This window comes from Desmodus rotundus, chromosome 9 (genome assembly GCF_022682495.2).
Source record: "Desmodus rotundus isolate HL8 chromosome 9, HLdesRot8A.1, whole genome shotgun sequence".
Lineage (NCBI taxonomy): Eukaryota > Metazoa > Chordata > Mammalia > Chiroptera > Phyllostomidae > Desmodus > Desmodus rotundus.
The window spans coordinates 105840185-105863303 of record NC_071395.1 but is presented as its reverse complement, the minus strand read 5'-3'; the positions used below and the strand labels follow the sequence as shown (position 1 = coordinate 105863303).

General features: G+C 55.2%; 2 protein-coding genes across 2 annotated transcripts; one reads left to right on the top strand and one right to left on the bottom strand.

Annotated features, from left to right (window-relative positions):
• Positions 1-827: 827 nt before the first annotated feature.
• On the top strand, positions 828-20711 carry RAB5C (RAB5C, member RAS oncogene family). The gene is made up of 6 exons (XM_024553503.3): positions 828-975; positions 16063-16316; positions 17816-17967; positions 18172-18294; positions 19184-19277; positions 19787-20711. Exons 2-6 carry the CDS (start codon positions 16151-16153, stop codon positions 19900-19902), a joined length of 651 nt encoding a protein of 216 aa, XP_024409271.1. The 5' UTR covers positions 828-975; positions 16063-16150; the 3' UTR covers positions 19903-20711.
• Positions 20712-21446: 735 nt separating this feature from the next.
• On the bottom strand, positions 21447-23024 carry HSPB9 (heat shock protein family B (small) member 9). The gene has a single exon (XM_024553831.3). It carries the CDS (start codon positions 21927-21929, stop codon positions 21447-21449), a length of 483 nt encoding a protein of 160 aa, XP_024409599.1. The 5' UTR covers positions 21930-23024.
• Between the last annotated feature and the right edge of the window lie 95 nt (positions 23025-23119).

Sequence of the window (23119 nt, the reverse complement as noted above, 5' to 3'; positions counted from 1 at the left end):
GTGGGCAGACGCATAAGTGGTCCTAATCCTTATTAAGGGGAGCAGAAAAAATAGAAACAGCCCTGATCCTTATGGAGGGCAAGGTGGAAGCAAGCAGACGTGGTTCTACTCTGCATTTATGGGTGGGGAGAGACAAGGCAGAAGTGGTCAGGCTCTGCAGTTGGCATCAGAGACGAGAGCTAGCTCTGGCTGGGCGTGGGGCAGGCAGAGGCAGCGGCAGAGGCAGTCCTGGTGTATTCTGGAGTCCAGCCAAAGGAGGAGGACCCTGGTTGACCGCCGAGCAGTGGCAGGGGCTCTCCCTTTGATCTCACCCGGTAACCTCCAGAGAACCCTTCCTTCAGCGCTTCCAACACCTTCTCCAAAACCGAACGTCCCCAACAATCGGGCTGCCAAGGGCTGACCTGACCCGAAAGGGCCGCCAGGGGCTTCTCCGGGTTAGCGACAGCTCAGGACTGCTCTCCACGGCCTCACGTGCCTGTTCATTCACATCATGGTTTTCCTTTCCCAATTCTGCACACACCGCCTTCCGCCCTCTTCCAACGCTCCACCACCCGCTTCTCCTCGGGGCACCCGGACCCGCGGGGACGCGGGTGGCAGGCCGGACCTTTAAAAAGTTCACGGCCAGGCTCCGCCTCGCCGGGAGTGGGCTCCACCCTGCGCTGGAGTCCCAGGCAGCCACCGGCTCCTCCCAGCCCTGCGAACTACAAGACCAGCCGGCCTCCGCGCGCGCTCTCCCGCCTCTCCCGCGCCCTCCCCGGGCGACGCCCGCGAGCCGGCCCCGGGGGTTCAAGAGTGCCTCTCATTGGTCTCTTCGTCCTGTCAGTCACCTGGGAGGATTGGGGGCGGGGCGGACGTGCAGATCCGGATCCGGAGCGGCTGAAAGGCGGAAGTGGAGGCCGGAGACACCGCCGGGGGGGAGAGGAGCGGAGCCTGTCGAGCCCCGATCCCAAGTAACGCCGCCGCCCCGGAGCCGCCGTGAGTGCCCCTGTCCCGGGACCCAGTGTCTCGCTCGCGTGGAGGTGTCTTCGGGGTAGTCTTTCCTTCCGCCCATCCCGGCTTAGAGAGAGACTGACCCCTCCTCCGATCCGTAGCCCCCTTTTAAGGAGTTCCCCAGGCGTCGGGCCAGGAGGGGAGCCCTTCTCGCCTTCCCTTCCCTGCCTTTCGTGATCCTTGGGAGACTCTCGCGGCCCCTCTCTGGCCTGTCCAGTCCAGCTGTGGGAGGGAGAGACCTTAAGTTCCGCTCCCTCTGCTCCCAGATTTGGAGGGATCTTTGCAAGGTGTGAAGGAAGGAGCCTGTCCCCCTTCTGTTTTAGACATGGTGAGGAGTGCTCTCGGTCATGGTTTCCCTGCCCTTGTCCCACAAAAACAGTTGTCTCTCCAACCGTAGAGGGATTTAATGTCGATTTCCTGGAAGGAGGGGGCGGGGGTCCTGGGGGAGACCATTCCACACGCACACGCTCCCACAACTCCTTTACTTCCTCTCTTTCCTGAAGCCAGAGAGCCAGCCGGGATCTCGGCAGAGTTTAAGTAGGAATGGGCTGTCTTCTCCTTGTCTTGTCCCCTCCGCCCCCCAGCCCTGCTCTCTAGTTATGTTGTTCTCTAGTTGTGCATCTCCCTTCCTGCCTCTAAAAATTTTAGCTGAGGTTTGCCCAATTCCAGCTGCAGATCGGGGTGGATCTGCCCATTCATTATCTTCTCACTCCTCCCCCCCACCCCCCTTGCTCCAGGCTCAGGGATGTCCTCCCAGAGCAGGGGAGTGGTTTCCAAGCTGCCTCAGAGGGACTGCTCCTCCTGAGACCGCTGTCTGCTGGTCTCTAGGGAGGAGAAAAAGGACCCAAAATGAGGAGCTTGGAATTGAAAGGTCCTGGGCTATCTCTTTCACACTCCCAAACACGCGCGTGCCCAAGCACACACACCACACACCCCCTCCCTTATCAACAGGTAGACACCACTTCTAGTTCCAGCGTCTATCTCTGGTCCCTTCCGGGCTTGAACAAATCGTAGATTACAGAAGAATACTTCGAGGTCACAGTGGCACCTCTGGGCCCTCTGGGTTCTTACTGTGCTCATTTTTGTAGCCCAGAGAATTCTCATACGTGCCAGAAAGCACCGATTCCCCCAGCCTTTCCGAGAGACGGCCTGTGCTGACATCTGATCCTTGTCTGTTGCTTGGGACTTAGTTGTGTGAAATGGCTGCTCTCACAGATCAAGCTGGGAGGTTGTTTGTTAGGGGGCCAAAGTACAGGACAGGGACTGTACCTTAATGAGAGCAGGCTGACTCCCTGAGGCCTTGGCTGACCCCAGCTATCTACAGCAGAGGAAGGGAAGGAAGGCCCTGCGATCTTTGGGAGTTTCTGCAGCTCGTCAGTGTGCTGGGCCGCCTTCGCTGCCCTCGGATGCCCTTACAAGCGCCAGTCTTTTTGCCTTGAGATCTTTGTAGTCACTTCTGGACCGTCACAGCGCCTGGCTCCTCCAACTTCTGAGCTAGACCTGGGGTGCACTTATTTCATTTTTCATTGGACAGACGAAAACACCTTTCTTACTAGAATCGATAGGCAGATCATGGGCTCTCTGTGTGTGGGCTTCTCCAGAGGGTCCCTGGAGACTTGACGGGGGACCTCGTTTCTCTCAGCTGGTTCCCTGTGCCTCTGAGGGGCAGAGCCAGAGAGGCCTGACTGCCCACCGAACTTACCTCCTCAGTAGTAGGCGGTGGTTTCCAGAACGCTTCTGAAGTCCCAGGACGAGGCTGGCCAGTCTTCCAAGGGGACCTTCTCTACGTGGACGTGCTCTCCCAGCTCTGCTTCTGAAATCGGCTTTTGAAGGAGAAGCTCTCCCTTCCAGAGAGACAAGGAAAGCACCAGCGCTCTGCGTGTTCGGGCAGCCACTCCTGGCATCCAGAAATCTCGAGATCTGACACTGCTTGGCCGAGAGAGAGGGTTCTGCGGGGGATAGAAGCCCCTTTCTGATGTCCTTCCTCTCCTCTCTTTCCTCTTAGAACTAGCAGGCCTTTCTCTGTCTTTATGCTATAGAGTAGTGGTAACCATTAATTTTCAGAAATCATTTTCAAGTTGCAAAGCTCTTTTCACTCATGTCCCTCACAAGAGTCCAGGGAGACTGTGGGACTGGTACGTCCACTTTAGAGATGATGCTGAAGGAATTTGTGTGGTTTGCCTTAGAGCATACAGTTAGAAAGTGGTAGGGCTGGGGTCTGGGATTAAATGTGCCCTCTTCTTCCCTAATTGTGGGCCCTCCCTTGGTCTGTTTAGTAAAGGAATGGACGTGCAAGGTGAGCAGGCAGCGGCCCAAGTACAGACCCCCTAGCATTCCTCATTGCTGCTGCTCCTCTGCTGTTTTTCTTCCCCACACCTACCTCACCCTCCTAACCTCCTTCTTGACCACCTTTTCCTCCACCTGTGGAGGCCATGGCAGTTAGGAGTCCCAAGTCAGTAATCTTCAGGGACCAAGAGTTTGCTGACATCTGCATGCCATTAATTTCTTAGGAACCTAAAAGTCACGATGGCTAGAAATTGAAAGTAAAAGCGAGTGGACTCAGGGGTCTCTCTGGGCAGGGTTAAGGGCATGGGGAACCAGCAAAGCTGGCCTCTGCTTGGGCCCCTTATTCCGATTTGGGGCTGCCTCCTGCTTGCACGTGGGAAGAAGGTGGCTGTCCACCGAGAGCTCTTTTTCACTAGCATTTACATGGAAACAGAACAAGGTCATAAATTTAAATTCAGCCCCACCAAGCAAGTACTTCTTAGACAGAACTTTCTTCGTCTAACCCTTGCCCTGTAAACAGAGAGGCGGTGTGATGTGGTGGAAGGCAGGAGAGCTTCAGAGCAGCCAGACCCGGTTGTCATCTGGATGCCGCCATCCACCGGTTGCATGGTCTTGGGCTTTTACTTGACCTTGCTGAGCCTTTGTTTCTTCCGGTGTCGTGGGGATACAAAATATCGTGTGGAGTAAGTAACAAGGGGGAAGGGAGCTAGTTTCCTGGCTACAGAATAGAGACTCAACAAAATAACAATTTTGTGGGTCCATGGGGTTTCGAAGGTGCATCATAATTCATCCCTGTGATTCTGATCCAGCATTTGTGCCAGGTGTTGCGGTGACGCCCGGTGCCTTGCTGGATGGTGTCGCCTATTTTCTTGTTTCGTAGATATTAAACAGAGTTGACGTGGGTTGTGATCCCATTTTACAGAACAGAATGCTAACTAAGGCCATGATTGTGCCCCTCCCACTGGGGCTCCCAGACCCTGCAGGGCCTTGCACTGTGGCCACTCAGAGCCACAGACCAGATGAGGTCTTTGCATCTTCTAAGCACTTCAGTCTTACTTGGTTTTAAACGTTTTCATGTTAAAACAGTCCTGGATCTCTTATAAATTGGAATGCAAAGTTTGCATGGATTTAAGCTAAAGCAGGAAAGTTTAGGACAATATCTTGGTTGCAGCAGACTGCTTTGGATTCAGTTTCTGGGTTTTGGGGGTTTTTCATTCCCCACCCCCCACCTTGAGCCAGGGTTACTTTTGTGTGAGGCTATTTGAGAAATACTGCTTCAGGTAGGATTTGTCAACTAGGATGTCCCCAAGTCCAGGTGAGAGTGCCTTGGGGATTCTTGGCAGAGGAGAATTAGAGTATTTCGTAGGGTACCTCTGCATTCATAGTCTGGGACACCAAAAGATGAGTTTTCAAAGTAAGGGCCCTCGTCTCCTGCACATGGAAACAATACTTCAGGTAAAAGCCGCACTTTCTGAGCTTTGTCTCATGTGTGCCAGGTACCCCAGAGTGTCCTGTGCCTGAGTCCTGCAGAAGCACCGGTCACGGCCGGTTTTGACCACGTGTCTGGTCCCACCGTGGCGCCCGGCGTGGTGGTCCCCACTGTGGCCGTTCAGGGGCAGCCATTCACTCCTCTTGCAGCAAGGGTCTGCCCATTTCCTTTAACACGCTTCCTCAGCTCCTGCTTCTTGGATGTGGTGACCTGGGATTCACACTCACACCCATCCCATCCTAAAGCCGGTGCATTTCTGCAGTCCGTCCACCAGAAGGTTGCTCACGGATAGGAGAGCAGACAGGTAAATAGGATGACTGTTAAGGGTCGACGACAGAGGAGGCGGGGACAGATCACGCACTAAATTCCAGAGGGTGGAGCTCTCCGAGCCTCCGTTTGCAGGGAAGGGATCCCCAGGAAAAGGCTGGCTTGGCTTTGCCGTCCACAGTCGTGTGGGTGAACTTCTAGGCGCGTGTGGATCTGGTCGCTGTGCTTCTGCGGCTGTGTGTGGGAGGCAGCGGGGACCCCGCACCAGGACTTAGCAGGGGTCAGTGGAAGTGAGTTTAACTCTAGTTGGAGGGTGCTACTCTCACACCCACACCGGCTCGTTCTGGAGAGGGTGGGCTCCAGGAAGTGGCACCAGCAGGTGTTTGGGTGGGCGGTGGTGACAGCGGCCCTCCTTGTGTCACCCGCAGGCGTGGCCTTTAAACTCCTCGGCCCTCTGCCTGCAGGATTGGGGTATTTTCCTCTGCTCACCTCAAGACTTTTTACTTCCCCAAAATATATTTTTTAAGGTTTTATTTATTTATTTTTAGAGAGAAAGGAAGGGAGGGAGAGAGAGGGAGAGGAGCGTCAATGTGAGAGAGAAGCATCAGTCAGTTGCCTTTTGTACACGCCCCGACTGGGAATCGAACCTGCAACCCAGGCCTGTGCCCCAACAGTGGACTGAACCCGTGACCTTCCATCTTGCAGGACGACGCCAACCACCTGAGCCACACGGGTCAGGGCGACCTCAGGGCTGTCGATAGGGCTCCCACCATGCCCCTTCCCACTCACCCCTTGGCCCAGCTCCCTGTAAAGTCCCCTCGTCTTTGCGAACATGAGTTTATGGTGACCGGAGTCTCTGGGTCTCTTTCTGTCACAAGATGAACTGCTGCCTTTTTTAAAAAAAAAATACACTTATTTTAGAATAGTTTTAGAAAAATTGTGAAGGTCATACAGATAGTCTCACAAACCCCTGCACCCGGCTTCCACTGTTACTAACATCTTACGTCAGTATTGTGCATTTGTCACAATTAACGCACCGATGTCGATCGTTATTAAGTAAATCCCAGCTTTATTCCCATCTTCTTAGTTTTTACCTACTGCCTTTTTCTATTCCAGGACCTGTAACATTAGCTGCCGTGTCTCCTTAGGCTCCTCTTGGCTGAGAGAGCTTCTTAGACTTCCATGGCTTTTCACGACCTTGACAGTTGTGAGGAGGACTGGTCGGGTGTTTTATAGTGTCTTTCATTTGGGGTTTGTCTGGCGTTTTCCTTGGGATCACACTGGGGTCACGAGTGTGAGTTTCGGGGAGGAAGACCAGGTGGAGTGCCGTTCTCATCACGTCACATCAAGGGCAAAGCTGTCAGTGTGCCTTGTCACCGTGGGTTGGGTGTCAGCCATGGTCCCCTGGCGAAGGTGGTGGCTGGCACGTCTCTGCTCTGTAAAGTTGTTGCGTCTCCTCCCCCACTTCCTGTCCTCCTTGGATGGAGATCACCCTGTGTGGCCCACAGTTGAGGAGTGGGGGGTTATGCTCTTCTCCCTGAAGGCAGAGAGTATCTGTGAGTTACTGGGAATTCTTACACGCCGGAAGTTTGTCCAGTTTCCCCCTTCACTCGGTTATTTAGATCAGTGTGGACTCACGAATGTTTATTTTATGCTTTAGTTTGTAATCCAATGCTCCTTTGTTTTATTTTTTAAATTGTCCCAGCTTTAGTCATTGGGAGGTCTTTTGGCTCCCTTGGACTGACCCCATCATTGTGGTGTTTTTGGTTTTCGTTTTTTCAGCACTTCACTTTTTGGGGGACTGTGAGATGCTCCAGACTCACCTTGTGTGTTTCTGGTCCAGGGCTAGAGTCAGCTGTCTCTCCAAGGCCACTGCCTTTTTAGCAAACATTTCCTCCAGGTCTGTTACTGTGGAGTTACGTGCATGGACTCAAGTTGCTGCTTCTCCCGATGGTGAGTCTCAGTGACTGAGACTCCGGAGTTGGGCAGGGTGGGGGTGCGCCTGGGAAACCCAGCCTGTGAGGATCCTGGAAATTGAGCCCAGTAGCAGTGTGGTGCTTCTCTGCTCGCCCGTTGGAACTGCTCATGCCCCTGCATGCTGCTTTGGCTGGTCCAAGAGTGGTCACAGCCCGTGTTTACTTTCAAGCCCACTCTCCAGTTGGGAAAATGAAGTAATAGTTGATCTCTGTTTCAGGTGCCAAGTTGTCCAGCCAAACCCTTGAGGACTCTGGGTCTCGTAAGAGAGTCCACCTGGTCTGGGCCAGCGTGTTTTTGCTGCCATTCAAAAACGGACCACCCCGGGGGGTGGGGGGGCAGGCTTGCGGCTCTAGGCAGCTCAGGGCAGGCTGTCACTCTGGGCTGTAATCCTGACTCACTGACCAGCGCAAACCCTTCGCTGGCTCTGTCATCCCACTGTCATCCCTCTGGAGGTGGGCGTGTAACTTGACCCCTGCTGGAAACACTAACAGGATATTGACAGGAGTTGGTTTATAAGCCGCTTGCCTTCCCTTCATGACTCTGCCTGTCCCCTTCAGGTGGCTCTGTCAGGAGCATCCCAGGCATGGGGGAGGGCGTGGGTGGCCTCCCTAACCCTGGCCGATTTCCTAGTCATCAGATCGCTCTTTGAGCTGCTCGGAGGCTGTGGTGATTAATGATGCGATTTCCAAACCTCTAGTATTTTCAGCCTGGTTTTTAAAAGGAACTCTGGTTTCTTTGTCAGCTGTCCTAGTCTTGTCCCCTCCCCCTCTCCACAACTGAACTACTTCTTCCCTTTCCTGAAAGAGGCTTTGAGATGGAAGGGAGGCCTTTGGGCTTTAAGATGGTTTGTGTTGCCGGGCTATTTTTTTTAAAGGGGCTATAGTTTGCCTGGTTGGGGGTTTCGGCTCAATGCTGATTTGTTTTTTTGGATGGTGGTAGCCTCTCCCTCCATTTCTGTGGCTGTGGAAGCCGGTCTTCAGAGCATACAAGGTTAGGGTTGTTGGTAGGACACCTCAGCTGCAAGCTGCCCCTTGCCCTAGGACACTGTGAAAGCTGTTTCAGACGGCTCAGGCCGACATCCCACAGACCGGGTGCCGTACAAACAAGGAAATTTGTTTCTCACAGTTCTGGAGGCTGGAAGTCCAGGACCAGGGTGCCGGCGTGGTCAGATTCTGATGAAAGCCCTCCTCTGGCTTGCAGGAGCTCCCCAGAGCCCCTTCTAAAAGGCGCCGACCCTAATCGGGAGGGCTCTGCCCTCACAGCCTAATCATCAACCACAGGCACCACCTCCCGATTCCAGCCCGTGGGATTAGGATGTCGACGTGGGTTTTGGGTGGGCACGGCCACTCAGACTGGAGCGCTTGTCCGATTCAGCATTCTCCCCAAATGGGGGGCAGTGAAGAATGGAGCTCGGGGAAGCGTGAATAGTACTGAAGTTTCGATCGAGGAATCCACTTCCTTCATAGGGGCTTCAAGGGGCAGCGGCTGCCCTGGCCTGTGGACATTCACTGAGTCTGCTCTGAACCAGGCCCTTTGCTAAGAGTCCCGCCTGCATCCTCTTCCCCACGGCCCTGGGAGATGGGCACGCTTCTCTCCAGTTCACACGTGAGGAAGTGAGTTCGGCGGCACCACGCAAGGCCACCCTAGTAAGAGGTGGCTCCAGGACTTGAACTGAAGTTTGCCCGACTCCAGCTCTGGTTCCCTTCGCCCCCGTGCAGAAGGACCTGTCTGGGGTGAGGGGTCTTCTCTGCTGGGCCGGGGCTCCGAGCCGTCTGGTGTGAATTTAAGCCTTCGACTGCCCCATTGACTCGCCTGACTTAGCCAGGCCTGTATTTCAGGCTTGCTTCGCCACATGTATGAGCACCTACTGTGTGTCAGACTTGATGTTATGTGCTGTTAAAACAGAGGAAACCCACATAGTCCAGCCTCCAAGAATTCCTTTTGCGAGCCCTTCATCTGCAACAATGCCCTTAGTTCCTCTCACCTTCTCACTCCCAATCCTTGAGCCCCCGAGTTCTCCAGCCCCTCCACCCACAGCAGACTTTGGAGAAATTGGGGCCATGTAAGTAGAGTGTGATTCATTCGTGAAATGTGTTCAGACCCATTCATGGCCTGATGTCTTCACCTGGCACCATTGTACATTTTGTTCAACAAAAAATTAAGGAAGAAAAAGTCGACCTAAAATGTTGTCCTTTGGCGCCCAGGCTCCCGCGAGCAGCCATAGTCCCTCAGATTTCGTTTGTTGTTGGTTGGGTGTCCTCTGACCCCCCGTGTGTGTGGCAGCTGAGCAAGAGGAGTTTGGTTTGCTGGTATCTGATGCCCAATTCTCTTTTCCCTGCTCTCCTCTCAAACGTGACCTGTGTCCTCTGCTGTCTGCTTAGGAGCTGAGGGCAACACAAAGAGGGTAGCGAAGTAAATCGGCTTTCTTGTGATTTTTGGTTTTTGTAAAGATGGGAAAGGTCTACGAGAGGTGTCTGTTGCAGTTGCTGGCGTGAATGAACCAGTGCTGCTGGTGACCCTGACCTTCGGCAGAGATTCTTGGAATCTCTCTGGGCCTGGGGCAGCAGCAGAAGTAGCAGCTGTGCTGGCCAGTACTTCTGGCCCCTACAGAGATCTCCCAAAACAGAGGGGACGGTGGGCCCTGCATGGATGAGATTCCAGTTAGAAGTGTCCTAATGAAGTAGGACCTGCATGAGTAGAGCAAATACAGGGTTGTTGTGAGGCCTGTGGATCAGGCCTCCTACGTCCACCCAGCTGGCTTTCACATAACTCTGCTCCATCGTGGGGCCGAGGCAGGTGCAGGCTGGGCCAGGGAACAGTCTGCGCCTTGGCGGGCTCTCTTCACATCCCACCTGGCACTGGCAGGGAAGAGTTGGGTGGGGTGTGAGCATCACACGGCTTCACTCCCACCCCTCCATGCCCTGTAGCTGGACGTGTGTGTGTATTTGTGCTGCAGAAAGTGCCAGGCTTCAGACTGAGCTTTTGCTTGACGTGTCTTACAGAGCTGCCCCAGATGGGACCAGAAAATCTGCCACAGCCTTGCTGACTGAGCCGTGCTGAGTTGGAGGCCAGGCCCTGTGAGGGAGAACAATCTCTTGGGAATGTCATTGTTAGGACCTAGGGCCCCTGGTGCTTCTTTGAATCACTAGGCAGGACAAGCCTTGCTGGTAGAACTGCAAGCTGTCCCCTCTCCAGGTGACCTTCCTCCCTAACCTGTCACCCAAATGCGTGGCTCCTCTTCTGGCCACCGGATTAGTGAGTGGGAATCCTAGAGCTGCCCGTGAACCCTGGGGCCCTTGTGTGGACAGGATGGGCAGATCACCCTGCCCAAGCTGTGTTAGTAGCTACATGGAGATGCCCCCCACCCCCAGCAGCCTTCCTCCCTGTGGGTGCAGGAAGAGAGGGAGCAGGGGCTGGAGGTTTCCATCCTTGCCCTGAAGTTAGTGCTGACTCCGCTCCTCTCAGCCTCCCTGGGGAACCCATCTGTTGTCGAGAGCTGAGAAAGCATCCTGGAGCTCCAGGAAGGATTTCTTGGTGTTCTTGCTACGGCAGGGCTCTGGGAAGCTGGCGGTCAGGCCCTTGGGGCCTCCACCTAACCCAGCCTAGCACCTGTCCAGAGTGACACATCAGGACTTCCCGCACAAGGGAAAGGGCTGCAGAGGCAGCTGCACTCTGTCCGGCTGACTCCCGGCAGAGCTCCAGCTTCAGCCTGCACAGTGTGGGGGAGGACCCCCTGGCCATGGGTACGCAGGCTTTGAGCTCCTTGATGTGCCTGCACACTGGCCGCTTTTGCAGGAGTTGGTGGCCTCAGCTAGAGCCCTTGGGGACACTCCATCGTGCCTGTGCTGTGTTGCGCAGGTCCAGGCACTCAGTCCCAGAAGAGCCTTATCAGTGGACGGGGAGTGAGGTGAGACTGATCTCGGTTAATACAGTTGGGACAGGGTGGCCCGTCCCAGTGGTGTGGGATGCAGCTCACCCCTAGTCCCCCAAAAGGGAGTCACCTGGCCGTGGCTGCGTGAGGGCAGCACCCTCTTCCTCTCCCGCTGACATTTCCCCTAAGCCTACTTACTGGTGGTGGGACGAGGAGCCCAGACCTGGCCTGACACCCCCCCTCAGAGTGCTTTCTAAGTGTCACCCTGGCTTCCAGGCCCAGGCTTCCTCTGTTACCCTCTCCAGGGGAGGCATGGGCCTATGGAAAAACCCTCACTTTTCCATAATTAAAACGGTGTTTTATCAAAGCACACGTGGAAGGTGGCAGCCCCCATCATTCTTAGTTGATGTAATGGTATTGGTAATATTCTTGGGTTTTCTATCTCTTATGGGGGAGCCTTGCTGGAGTTAAGAGTCCCCTGCTCAGGCTCTGCCACCATCTGCCTGTGACCCCGGGTAGGTCACCTTGCCTGGCCTTCATCTCCTCTGTCATTGGGAAGAGGAGGATCAGGTCTACAAGGACCTTTTGAGCCCTGACTGTTGCGGTTCATTGGATTGGACATCGTCCTGGAAACCGAAAGGTCAATGGTTTGATTCCCAGTGAGGGCACATGCCTGCCTTGGAGGCAGGTCCCAGTTGGGGGCACGCAAGAGGCAGCCAATGGATGTTTCTCTCGCACATCAATGTTTCTCCTTCTCTTTCTCCCCCCTTTCCCTCTCTCTAAAAATGAATAAATAAAATCTTTTTAAAAAAGATCTTTTGAGCTTTGACAACCAATGAGTCAAAACTAGTTAGCCTCTTCATATAATAAACTGGCCACTTATTGGAACCTTACCTTCAGCCTAACACTGTGCTGATGTGCCATGCATTGTTTCATTTAAACTTTCCAACAACCCTATGCGATTAGTATTAAATAAAACCATTTTATAGGTAAGAGACTCAAGCCGGCAGTGGTTGCTCATCTGATTTGGCCAAGGTCACTCGGCTAATAAACAGTAGAGCCAGGCTTTAACCAAACCTGGTTCAGTCTCCCAGGTCCTAACCTACTAGTTGTGCTGAAATGGCGAGTGGGCGCCTCCTGTGGCTCGTGTTGCTTCAGAGTCTCTGCCCTCTGGGTCTGCAACCAGCCAGAGGCCCAGGTAGTCCTGCTGCGAGTCTGCCCTCCGGTCCTGTGTGCAGTAGTGGTGATTTTCTTCTTTGAGGGAGAGCTGTGTTCTTGAGTGTATGGGTAAACCATCCCTGAGCTAATCTGAGATTTTTGTTTTATTTTTTAAAGATTTATTTATTTATTATTTTTAGAGAGGGGGGGGAGAGAGAGAAACATCAATGTGTGGTTGCCTCTTGAGTGCCCCTCACCGGGGACCTGGCCTACAACCCAGGCATGTGCCCTGACTGGGAATCGAACCAGCGACCCTTTGGTTTGCAGGCTGGCACTCAATCCACTGAGCCACACCAGCCAGGGCTGATCTGAGATTTTGGGTGTCTTCCACCGTAGCCTTTGAACCTAATTCCCTCTCCTCCTGTGCCCCACGTTTCCTTCTCTTTAAACTAACAGGTTGCTTCTGCTGTTGTCTTCTGTAGCTCAACTCTTGTGATGTTAAATATTCAGGAATGCTTATTCTCCAGAGTACAGTGTAGCTAAAGAGTCGCTGGCCAGAGCCACCTCCAGGGGGAACTGGGCAAGGTCACTTGGTTCTCACCACCGCTGTGCCCCCCCCTCCCCCTTTCTGGCTAACCTTGACTGAGCCTTGAGTGAGTGAGTCTCCAGCCCAGTCTCTGGTCAACAGACTGTGATTGGTTTCCCTAATCAGCTCACTATCCAAGCTGTGCTGGGACAGTCAGCTAGAGGAAGTCACTGAAGCAAACAGGAAGCGTGAGAGACACCCATCAGCTGGAATTGTTCACCCTTTTACCAGGAAGGACACAAAGCATGAAGTGGGTGACTTCATGGATTAGAGAAGAGACTCTGCTTCTAGAGATTCTAACTCAGTTGACCAGGGTTATTTTCTGAATGCCTAGGGTGATTCTGATGAAAAAAACTTTGAGACCCACTGCAGCATCCAGAGCAGAGGAGCCCAAAGCAAGGAAGAGCAGTGTTCTGCTTTTTCTTTCTCTTTCTCTCCCGCCCTTGGCCCCAGAGCTGGCTGGGCACATGCCCATTATGCCAGTTCACAGGGCCGAGTGTTCAGGAACTTGGATCCCTTCTGCCCATTCGTCTGCGTTGTGGTGAAGGGCGGGGCGTGCCCCCCAGTGCTTGCATTCGTTTCCTCGCCTGGCTGCACCCCGATGATTCTCGCAACTGGCTCAGGAGGAAGGATTCCCACAGTAAGATTCCCTCCCCTAGGCGGCAGTCCAGCTCTGTGCGAGAGTCACCTTTACCACCTGCCGGGGAGGGGAGGGCAGAGGGAAAGCTTCCCAGGGCCTGGGTGTGGCCCCCTCCTGTCTTAGACACCGCCCCCCCCCCCCCCCACATCTGGGTGTGCCCTTCTTGGCACAATCAGCTTCCTCTGTACTTGCTTGTCCGGGAAGGTTCTCCAGCTCTGTTCACGTGATCACCGTGTGGAACTGGGAAAATCACAAGTCAGCAGGCTGCAAAGAGTGCTGGGTGTGCCTGCTCAGGTGTCTCTGGCAGGCGGGACCAGCAGCCAGGTAGAATGTGTCATCAGCCGGTATGTGCCAGGTGGAGGACCCACAGTACTTTAAAAAAAAATGCAGATACTGGGCACTCCTCCAGAGCTGCATCGGCACCTCCGGGACCGGCTGCACACGCAATTCCGATGTGCTGACAGAGTCGGGAACCACTGCGTGAGAGTGACTTGTCTCTCCTTCGGACTTGTTAAAAAGTCAGATTCTGTGTGGGCAGGTTTGGAAACCTCTGGTTTGATAGGGACAAGACTCAGATATTACCTCTGTTTTTCTTGTAGGTGCTGGTAGCCACAGTCCCAGCTGCTTTCTTTATTTTTCAGTTGGGAACTTCACCATCTGTTCCCTTCTCCCCACTCGCTCATGCCTCCTCTAGTGCCCCGGCCACGCTCTGTTGCTCGGTCAAGATTCTGTGTCGTGTGGATTTGTGCTCATAACCAGCCTGTGACTCCACTGTGGTTTCCCCTGTCGCTATGGTCCTGCCTGGCGCTGGGCAGCTCCCCACACCGGCAGGAGCAGGCAGGCACAGCAGGGGTCACAGTGACTGTCGGTTGTAGGCTGGAGCCAGACCTCACTGGGCCAGCATAGCTGCTGCCACAAGAGTCTCATTCACCCAGCAACCCAAAACCGAACACGGGGTGGCCGTTGTCTCTACCCTTCTTCCACAGCAGGGAGAATGGCGGGGAGACACCCGAGCGTGCGGACTGCCCAAGTTTGTGGACCAGGCTCTGTCACCCGTGTACTGGGTGGCCCGGAGCAGGGCATTAGTACCTGGATGTCAGGCTTTGTCTGAAAGGTTGAAGGAGTAACGACTGTGCGATGGTGCGGCGAATGCTAGCCGTCCCTGAGAGTCATCTCGTTCAGTAAGCTCTCTTTGGATTCCCGTGTGTACGTGCGCACGGTGGGGAGGCATCCGGAAAAAGCCAGAAGCACAACAGACCTTGTCTCAAGGGCCACAGGGTCTTGTAAAACCACTGATGGGGATGAAAAGAGAGGGCATCTTAAACGATAAACTGTTTCAAAGCTGGCATTTCTTTTCACTAATCGAGATTCCCGCCCCCCCCATTCTTCCTTCCTTGTACTCGTGGGGAAGAGGCGGCCCTGTTTCAACGCTCTTCCCTTTAGCGCCGCCCAGAAGGAAACTCTTGTTCCTGGTTCGCGAGCCATTCTTACTGAAGCCGGACTTTCTGAACACATTGCGGGGAGAACATGGGTGTGAAAGCCGATTTGAGGTTGCACACCCAGAGCCCTGTGCCGTCAGCCCCTCTCTCAGTGCAGGTCGTTGCTCCCTACAGACCGCCCCCTTTTCACTTACACCCCGGGCTGTCCTGACTGCAGGGGGTGCGTCCCCGGCCGGGGGGCAGGTCAGGGCTGTCCTTGGGGCCCTGCTCCAGAGCCCCGTCCTGCCGAGACTCCATTCTGCAGAGGGCAGTCCGACCCGAGTCTCCCCTCTCCACCTTGAGCTCAGACTCTGCAGTGTTCACATGGTTCCTCCTCACGGTACTCGTTCGTAAAACACTCCGTGTATGTCCGGACGCCTTTTAACGTGTCTTCTAGAGGCTTCTGAAGGTGGGCTACTCATCTTTGCAGTTCCAAAACTTAAAAAAAAAAAAAAAAGAAAATTGGCACCCAAAAGCTATCACTAGCTGAGGGACTAAGATGTCAGTGCTGGACGCCCAGCTGCGGGGGTGCAGGTCTTGGTGCCCCATGTTTGTCCCCTCCTCCCCACCCCCCGCTTGTCCCTCCTCCGGGTCACCCTCTGCCTCTGCCAGTAGAGAATGGAACTGAAGTCTCCATTGAAGAGGGAAACTTGGCAGCCTCTGGTGCGTGTTTGGTTTTGTGTGTGTGTTTTGCTTTTCAATGCGTGTGAGACTTCTGGCCCATAAAAATGAGAGAACGCGGGGGAAGTGGCCCCGGGTGCGGCTTTGATCCTGGTGCCCAGTCCAGCCTCAGACTGAGAAAATCGGTCAGTCCTTCTGGAGACGGAGGACAAAATGGCAGTCCTGACAACCCCTGGCGCTGGCCCCACGTGCCCGCGAGGTTGGCCGGGCACCTTGTCGAAGAGCTTTCTCCCGGGACTCCCGTGCTTCATGCCGAGGTGGGCTGGAGCGCAGCTGCCGGGCTGCAAGTTCACTGCCTGCTGACCTAGATCCTGCTGTCTTCCTGGGCGGCTGTTCGGTGCCCCAAGGAGCCTGCGGACTCCACTGTCACCAGGCTGGCACATGCCCTCTCCTGTCCTGTGCGTGTTTATCTGTGTGTGCATGCACACATCTGGGTTTGCTCAGAGCCAGAGCCTGAAGTTGGGAGACCACTTTTCTCTTTGCCTCACTTCCTTGGGGGGGAGGGCAGGGCGTTGGGGTGAGGGGAGGCTGTCAGCCAGGTCGTCAGGGAGGGCAGAGGGGGGAGACCTGTGATTTAAGAAGGACTCGCTGCGCAGCAGTCTCTGGATTAACCCAGTACTTCTGGTTTCTCACTTGCAGTTGGAGGCCCCCTCCCCACTAAGTGCCTCTTTGCCTAGCGCCGGCCCCTGCCCTCGCGCTCACTGGTAGCACTGCAGCGGGACAGGCCATGGCGGGTCGGGGAGGTACAGCGCGACCCAATGGACCAGCTGCCGGGAACAAGATCTGCCAATTTAAACTGGTCCTGCTAGGGGAGTCTGCGGTAGGCAAATCCAGCCTCGTCCTCCGCTTTGTCAAGGGACAGTTCCACGAGTACCAGGAGAGCACAATCGGAGGTGAGTGGGCACAAGGGAGCAGGGGCGGCCTCGGGAAGGCCAGAGGCATGCCTTGGCATTGAGTAGAAGGGAGCTGCCTGCCCGGAGAGACTGAACCCACCCAGAGCAGCAGCCCCTCTCCTCATCTGGTCCCTGGAATCAGATCCCACAGCTGCTCTCCATGCCAGAGTCCCAAGGAGCTTCTAGTGAGAACCAGCGGGGAGTCAGAGCGGGCTTCCCCTCCCGGTTCTGCCTCTTCATTATTTGTGCAATCTCGGTGAAGAACCTTCCACTGACCCAGCCTCTGGGAAGGGAGAGCTGGCTCGGGACTCCTGCGGGTCCTTCTTACAGTGTCAAGCCACACGTCTGCCCTGCCCTCTCCCACTTCCCAAAATGGGGAAATGGCTGGTGAGTGAGCTGGCACTTCTGAAGCTGACCTTTACCCTTTCTTGAGCTCAGAGCCTGTCATTGATTTCCCAGGGGTCAGCATTTAGGATGGAAAGGTCTGGACTCAGCCTCCCACCTTCGTAGCCAGTACGAACCTTGAGGGGCCAGGGCCGACCTTGGGTTTGAGTCATCTTTTCTCTGCCCTCTTGGTTGGTGGGAGGTTTCCAGGCAGCTGGAACCAGAACGGGCACGTCAGCAATCTGCTGCTGCCTCCTCAGCACCCGGGTCGGGAGCGAGGGAGGGGAAGTAGGCAGTGCCCCGTGTCCTCAGGCTTTCACAAACGGAGCTCTCCGCGACCCTCTGCTGGGTCCTGGGGCAAAGGGGACCCCCAGCCCCCCCTGCCCAGCTCTGGGCCCCGTCCGTGCAGCACACACACAGGCGCTGCCTGTTCCCTCGCCTCCTCGGGCCAAAGATAGGGTTACTGCGTTTCCTGAAGGTCAGGCCACAGGGTGGCCAATCAGAAATGGGCCGATTGTGGCTGGCCGGTGTGCCTGGAGGTGGCGGGGCGGTTGGGAAGCTGGCCACCCAGCCTCCGCCTGGCAGTGGAACAGGGTGTACTTCTGGCGTCCCCGCATAGCTAAGTATGTGAGAGTGTCCTCAGGAAACAGAAGGCCAGCAACACCCCTGCGCTGGAGCTAACTGGGGGACCGGGGAGGCTTCCAGCTGGACTGTTCTTCCTGAGGGGAGGGAGGAGGAGGAAGAGGGCAGGTGGGCCCACCCTTCTGAGCTCAGAGTCAGGGTTCCCTGGGCTCTTCTTCTCCGGCCCCTCGTTGTATTCCTCTTCAGAGAGGGCACCTGAGATGGCTCAGGCGCAAGCAGGCATCCCTTCCCGACCCTTGCGGAGCATGGGCCTGCAAAGCGTGTGCACTCCGCAGCCCCCTGGACACACACACACTAAAATACGGACTTCGCCTGTCCTGCTTGGGCCTGCTTTGCTTGCCATGTTGGGGCTTCCCTGTGCCCGTCTCAGGAGAAGGCTTCTGAGTGCCAGAGCCCAGATACAGCAGTGGAGATACGTGGGGGCAGCTTCTTGAGCCCCTCCTTGCCTGGTAACACCACCTTCCCCCTTACAGCGGCCTTCCTCACACAGACCGTCTGCTTGGACGACACGACAGTCAAGTTTGAGATCTGGGACACGGCTGGCCAGGAGCGGTATCACAGCCTGGCCCCCATGTACTACCGGGGGGCGCAGGCTGCCATCGTGGTCTATGACATCACCAACACAGTAAAGATTTTCCCTTACTTCTCGACCCTTGTCCCTGGATGGGGTGTGGGCACATTTTCTCTGTTGTGTGGGGGTGTCTCACCAGAATACTCCGGCTGGTGACACCTTAGACACCTTGGCCCTGCCGGCTGGAGCTTCTCTAGTGAGCAGCCTTGGGCAGGATGCCTCCTCTGTCCCTTTGACATTCCGGCCCTGTCTCCCCAGGACACGTTTGCACGGGCCAAGAACTGGGTGAAGGAGTTACAGAGGCAGGCCAGCCCCAACATTGTCATCGCGCTTGCGGGTAACAAGGCAGACCTGGCCAGCAAGAGAGTCGTGGAGTTCCAGGTGTGGGGAATGGATAGGATGGGGAGAGGACTAGGCCGGCCGCCCTAGGCCTCCTTCAGGCTGCTCGGGGACTTCAGGAAGGGCCGCCTGGGGAGGCAGCAGGGGCGCTTGTATCTTCTGTCCTCTCCTGACCTGAGCCTGGGCTGGAAGGAATTGCCTCTCCGTGTCTCGTGGCAGGAGGGGGTGCGTGCACACAGATGGCTGAAGTTTCTGCTTATTGTTTCTGTAAACCTTTTAATGAGACTTACTGAAAAAGAGATACTTCTTTTCACGTAATACATACACACAGTGAAATTTAAATGGTACGAGGAGGTTATAGAATTAAGTCTCTAACCCTAGAAAGTCAATCTCTCTTCCCCCAAGTTCCTTAGCTTCTCATCTTTCTGGAAATATATGCCTGTGAATCCCTTTCTTTGAATAGAAGGGAGTGTGTTTTACATACCATATATTTAATTTTTTTTCCCATCCCTAACTGATGGACTTTAAGGTGGCTTGTAATAGCAAAAGACTGGAAACAGTGTTGCAGTTATAAGCACACACTTTTGTGCTTTTGTTCAACGTGCAGCTGTATTCGTAGGCTGGCTTTCTAGAAATAACTCCTAGCTTAGTGATTTTGGAGAGCAAGAAGGCAGAATGAACATAGGGGCACCTGCTTAAAACCTCTGCCAATGTCCATGAGCTGAGAGGGGCTGCACCTGAAGTGGGGAGCAGGGCGCATAGGTGTCTCGGAGGAACCCCAAGGGGAGAGCTGTAGGCCTGGAAACCCCTGAATTGTCTCTGCTGTGAATAAGGCACTGTTATCAGGGGAGATTTTGTTATTCTGGGCCCCAGCCCCTGCCAACTGCCAACATTTCCCTCCCACCCACTTTCTCACCTCCATCCCGATCAGGAAGCACAAGCCTATGCAGACGACAACAGTTTGCTGTTCATGGAGACTTCAGCAAAGACTGCGATGAACGTGAATGAAATTTTCATGGCAATAGGTGAGCCGCCTCTCCTCCCCTTCCCCCGGCAGGGCCTGGCTCTTGCCTGCCGCTCTGTGGTATGTCTGTGGGGTCCCTTCACGAACAGATCTTTCAGCCTTTTCAATATTCTGACAAAATCGCTCTCTTCTTTATCTGACTCCCAGATGTAGATAGTTCGCCCCGGAAGTTCTAAAGCCTGGGTCAAAGTCTCAACGTTCCACTTCCTGACCTCCACCTGACTTAGCTTGCCATCCACCTAAAACCTGACATCACCATCCTACCCGTTTCTTAGGACTTTTTAGCCCATTTGGTTCTGAAGCCGTCCTGCCTTATTAACGCTGATCTTGAGTAGGTCATTCAACCTCTTTGCCTCAGTTTCCCGGAACACTCAGAATGCACCTGGCACATAGACGTGAAGCCCTCGGTATTACTGATTGGGTGGTAAAGGCCAGATTCTCTTCACGTGGACTTGGGAGACAGTACTGGAGTATCCCCACAAACACATCTTTCCCTCCTCTCCCAAACAGCTAAGAAGCTCCCCAAGAATGAGCCCCAGAATGCAGCTGGCGCTCCGGGCCGGAACCGAGGCGTGGACCTCCAGGAGAGCAACCCAGCCAGCAGGGGCCAGTGCTGCAGCAACTGAGCCCCCCGCCTGCCCACTGCCCCCACCTCCTCCGCCTGAACAACCTGACTGGAGTCCACTCTAACCAATCGCACTTAACTACTCGGCTGCCACTGGGGGGAGGGGGGCAGGGGGAGGGGTCCACCGTGATTTCTCCATCTAATTTTGTTCATAGGCCGGAGCGAGTTATTCCACCTGCACCTTTCTGTACAAATACTAATGCAATTTTAAGTCTTAAGTCACTTTTTTAATATATATGATCATCTCTTCCCACTTCCTGCCCTTTCTACTGCTCTCCTACTCTCCCTTTGCTGGTTGTAGCCACGTGCCCCTGTTGCCCCCACCCTTGTAACCGGGGAGGCAGGGGTCGGAGCAGTTACCCTCTTTTCCTCTTGCTGATGAGCAGACTCAGCAAGAGCATCCATATCCTTACCGTGTTTGAAGTGTGCTTGGTTCTGGGCCATGGGGCAGGCCCTAGGGACTAGGGAAGGGAGAGACAGCTCTTCCCTTGGCCGGCTGGCTGGCTGGCACCAGGCTGCAGTCCCCCCTCACCCCCAACTCTCAGCGTGGAGAGCGACCACAGCATTATTGTGACAGCCACGAACCCATTGCCCACAGTCCACCCCACGCCCCTCATCCTTGGTCACCCTGACCTCTGGCTCTGAGCCCTGTTCTGACCAAATCACGATGATGAGTATTTGGGGGTGGGTGGGTGAGGGGGGGAGTGGGAGGGAATGGAACCAACTTTTTCTGTATTTTGTATTGTATGTTTTCTTCAACATGTAACCAATCAGTATCTTGTCAATATAGTCAGCCAATGGATCGACCTCCTGCTTGTCTGTCTTGTCTTTCTCTGGCAGACTGTATCCTCTCTAGCTTAAAGTTAATTCAGAGCCGGCCATTCAATCTTGTTAGACAGAAGCTGCCCACCCCCTGGGGGGAGGGGATGCTGGTGGTCATGGTAACGAGGGAGAGGGAGAGGCCCTTACCCCTGCAGGGCTGATGGCACAGGGTTTGGGCGTTAGAACTGACTCTCACCAATTTTGAAGTTGGGGGTCCTGCTCCCCACCACCTCTAGGTCATATTGGGGTGATGTGCAGTCTGGATTTGAAAATAGCTGGTCTCAAAATCAAAACACGAAAGGAAAGGTTGGTCTCTGAAACACCAGAAACACGCTCTTTGGGGCTTTCGGCTAATCTGTATCAGGACTGTGAGGGGCTGGATCCTCTCACCCTCTTCCCTGAAGAGGAAGAAGCACCAATGAGCAGCCTCACACCAGGACCAAGCCATCCGATCTCGGGCCCTTCCGGCTCTCTGCTGCACCCTGCTGGCGCCGCTGCTCTCAGCTGCCAGGGCTGGCACTGTGGGGCCCAGCGGAGCCGAGCTGAGTAGCGCCGCGCTGCTATTTCTCTAACCCCCCACCCCCCGGCCCCAGCTTCTCCCAAGACCACAGAGGCCTGGTTTTTAGTTGACCCCAACCTTGGCATGCCTTTCCAGCTCTGATCCCAATTCTGAGAAAAGACCACAGACCCTAAGGCTTGTGCTCACTACGGTGGTTTATTGGGTCAGGCTGGGTTGGAACCCTTCTTAGAGCCACGACTCCTGAGTCTGGAGGACTGTCCTGTTGGGGCTTCAGGGGGAGGCAGCGGCCGGCACTGGCCCCGGACACACAGATGGCCCGAGGGGGTCAGGCAGCAGGTCATGGCGGCGGGATCCAGGTCCGGCGGGAGGAGCATTTGGCGGTGCACCTTATGTGCCAAACGGTAGGAACCTCCATCCGGGCTGTAGCTCTCCGTTTGCCGCTGGCCGGTCACCTTCAGGCATTGGCCGTCCACTTGCACCACCAACTCCTCGGGGCTGAAGCCGTGGGCATTCACCTTCATCTGGAAACCACTCTCCGCGTGGACATTGTCCCGCACAGCTGCCACATCATCTCTGAGCAGCCGCACCGGCAGCGTGGCCACCTGGTTCTGTTCTGCGAGGGCTGCGCTGGGACACCGGGACGCCACCTGGCTCCCGTTGGAGAGACCGCTACCGACCCGCTGCATCCAAGTGAGCAACTGCTGTCCTAGAGCACGAGGCTCTTAGTATAGCGTTCAGCGCTCGCGCCCAGGGGCGGGACACGAGAAAGGAGGGTCCTCCTGTGCCCCGCCCGGCCCCGCTCCTGCTCAGCAGCTCTGCCCAGTTCAGCGAGGCTCCCTTTGCTTTGGCAGAATCAGAGTTCACGGTCAGCTACGCACGTCCTACCCCCATGGATCAGGTTGTCATTTGCCCTGGCTCGCCCGTGACTGCCTTCACCCTGGGTCCTGCCCCTTTGTTGGGCCCCTCCCCGACTCCACCAGAAGGCCCGCTGGATATGCTAAAGGCCAGAGGTTAACCGGCGCAGCGTGGAAATGACACTGAGCCGTCCCTGCTCTTCCCCTTCCGAGAATCGGGCCTGGGGGCAAGAAGGATTGTACCCTGGACAGAGACGTTGGAGTCTGAACACAGGATCACCCATGTTCAGAACGTCCTTTTCTCTGAGAGGGCACAAGCCTGTGACCCATTGGGGACCAGAAGGTGGACACATCTTCCTGGCCTCACTCACCCTTCCTGGGCTTACTGTGCTGCAGGCGCAGGCTGAGCTCAGGGACCACGAAGAATACGACGCCGGCCCAGCCCTCCAGGTGCCCGTGGTGTTGAGGGGAGAGTCGTTCGCACACACAGGCAAAGGCTTCCGCCCTCCTCTGCCTCTACTTCGTCCCCCCTTCGGTAGCCTTGTTCGTGACCACGGTCCAGCCTCTAGTGCTCAGCACTCTTATAATAAACTCTTTTTGTGGAGGTATAAGCGGACATACAGAAAAGTGCACAAGAAGGGTACGATTGAATTATCCGAAAGAAAACACCTGTGTAACCACTTCACCGGTCAAGAACTAGAACTGTTGCTGCTTAATCTCTGTAGCTGTAATTCTGTATCCCGAGACGTGTAGGACAGGGACAGGGTGAGGGTGGGAGCGAGATGTGCCAGGAAGCCAGCTCTGCCCCAGGCCTATACTTCCACGCTCGAGGTTTGGCAGGATGGCACAGCCCTCGAGTCCCACAATCAGACGCCTGTTATCTAGGATGCTTCTCCTTATCCCCAAGAGGACAGGAATCTCGACTATCCTGGGAACCTTCAAGTGAGAGTAAAAGTGAGGAGGAATCAATCCGAGGTGTTGGCTCGGGCCCTGTTCACATGTCGGGGACCAAGAGCCAGTAT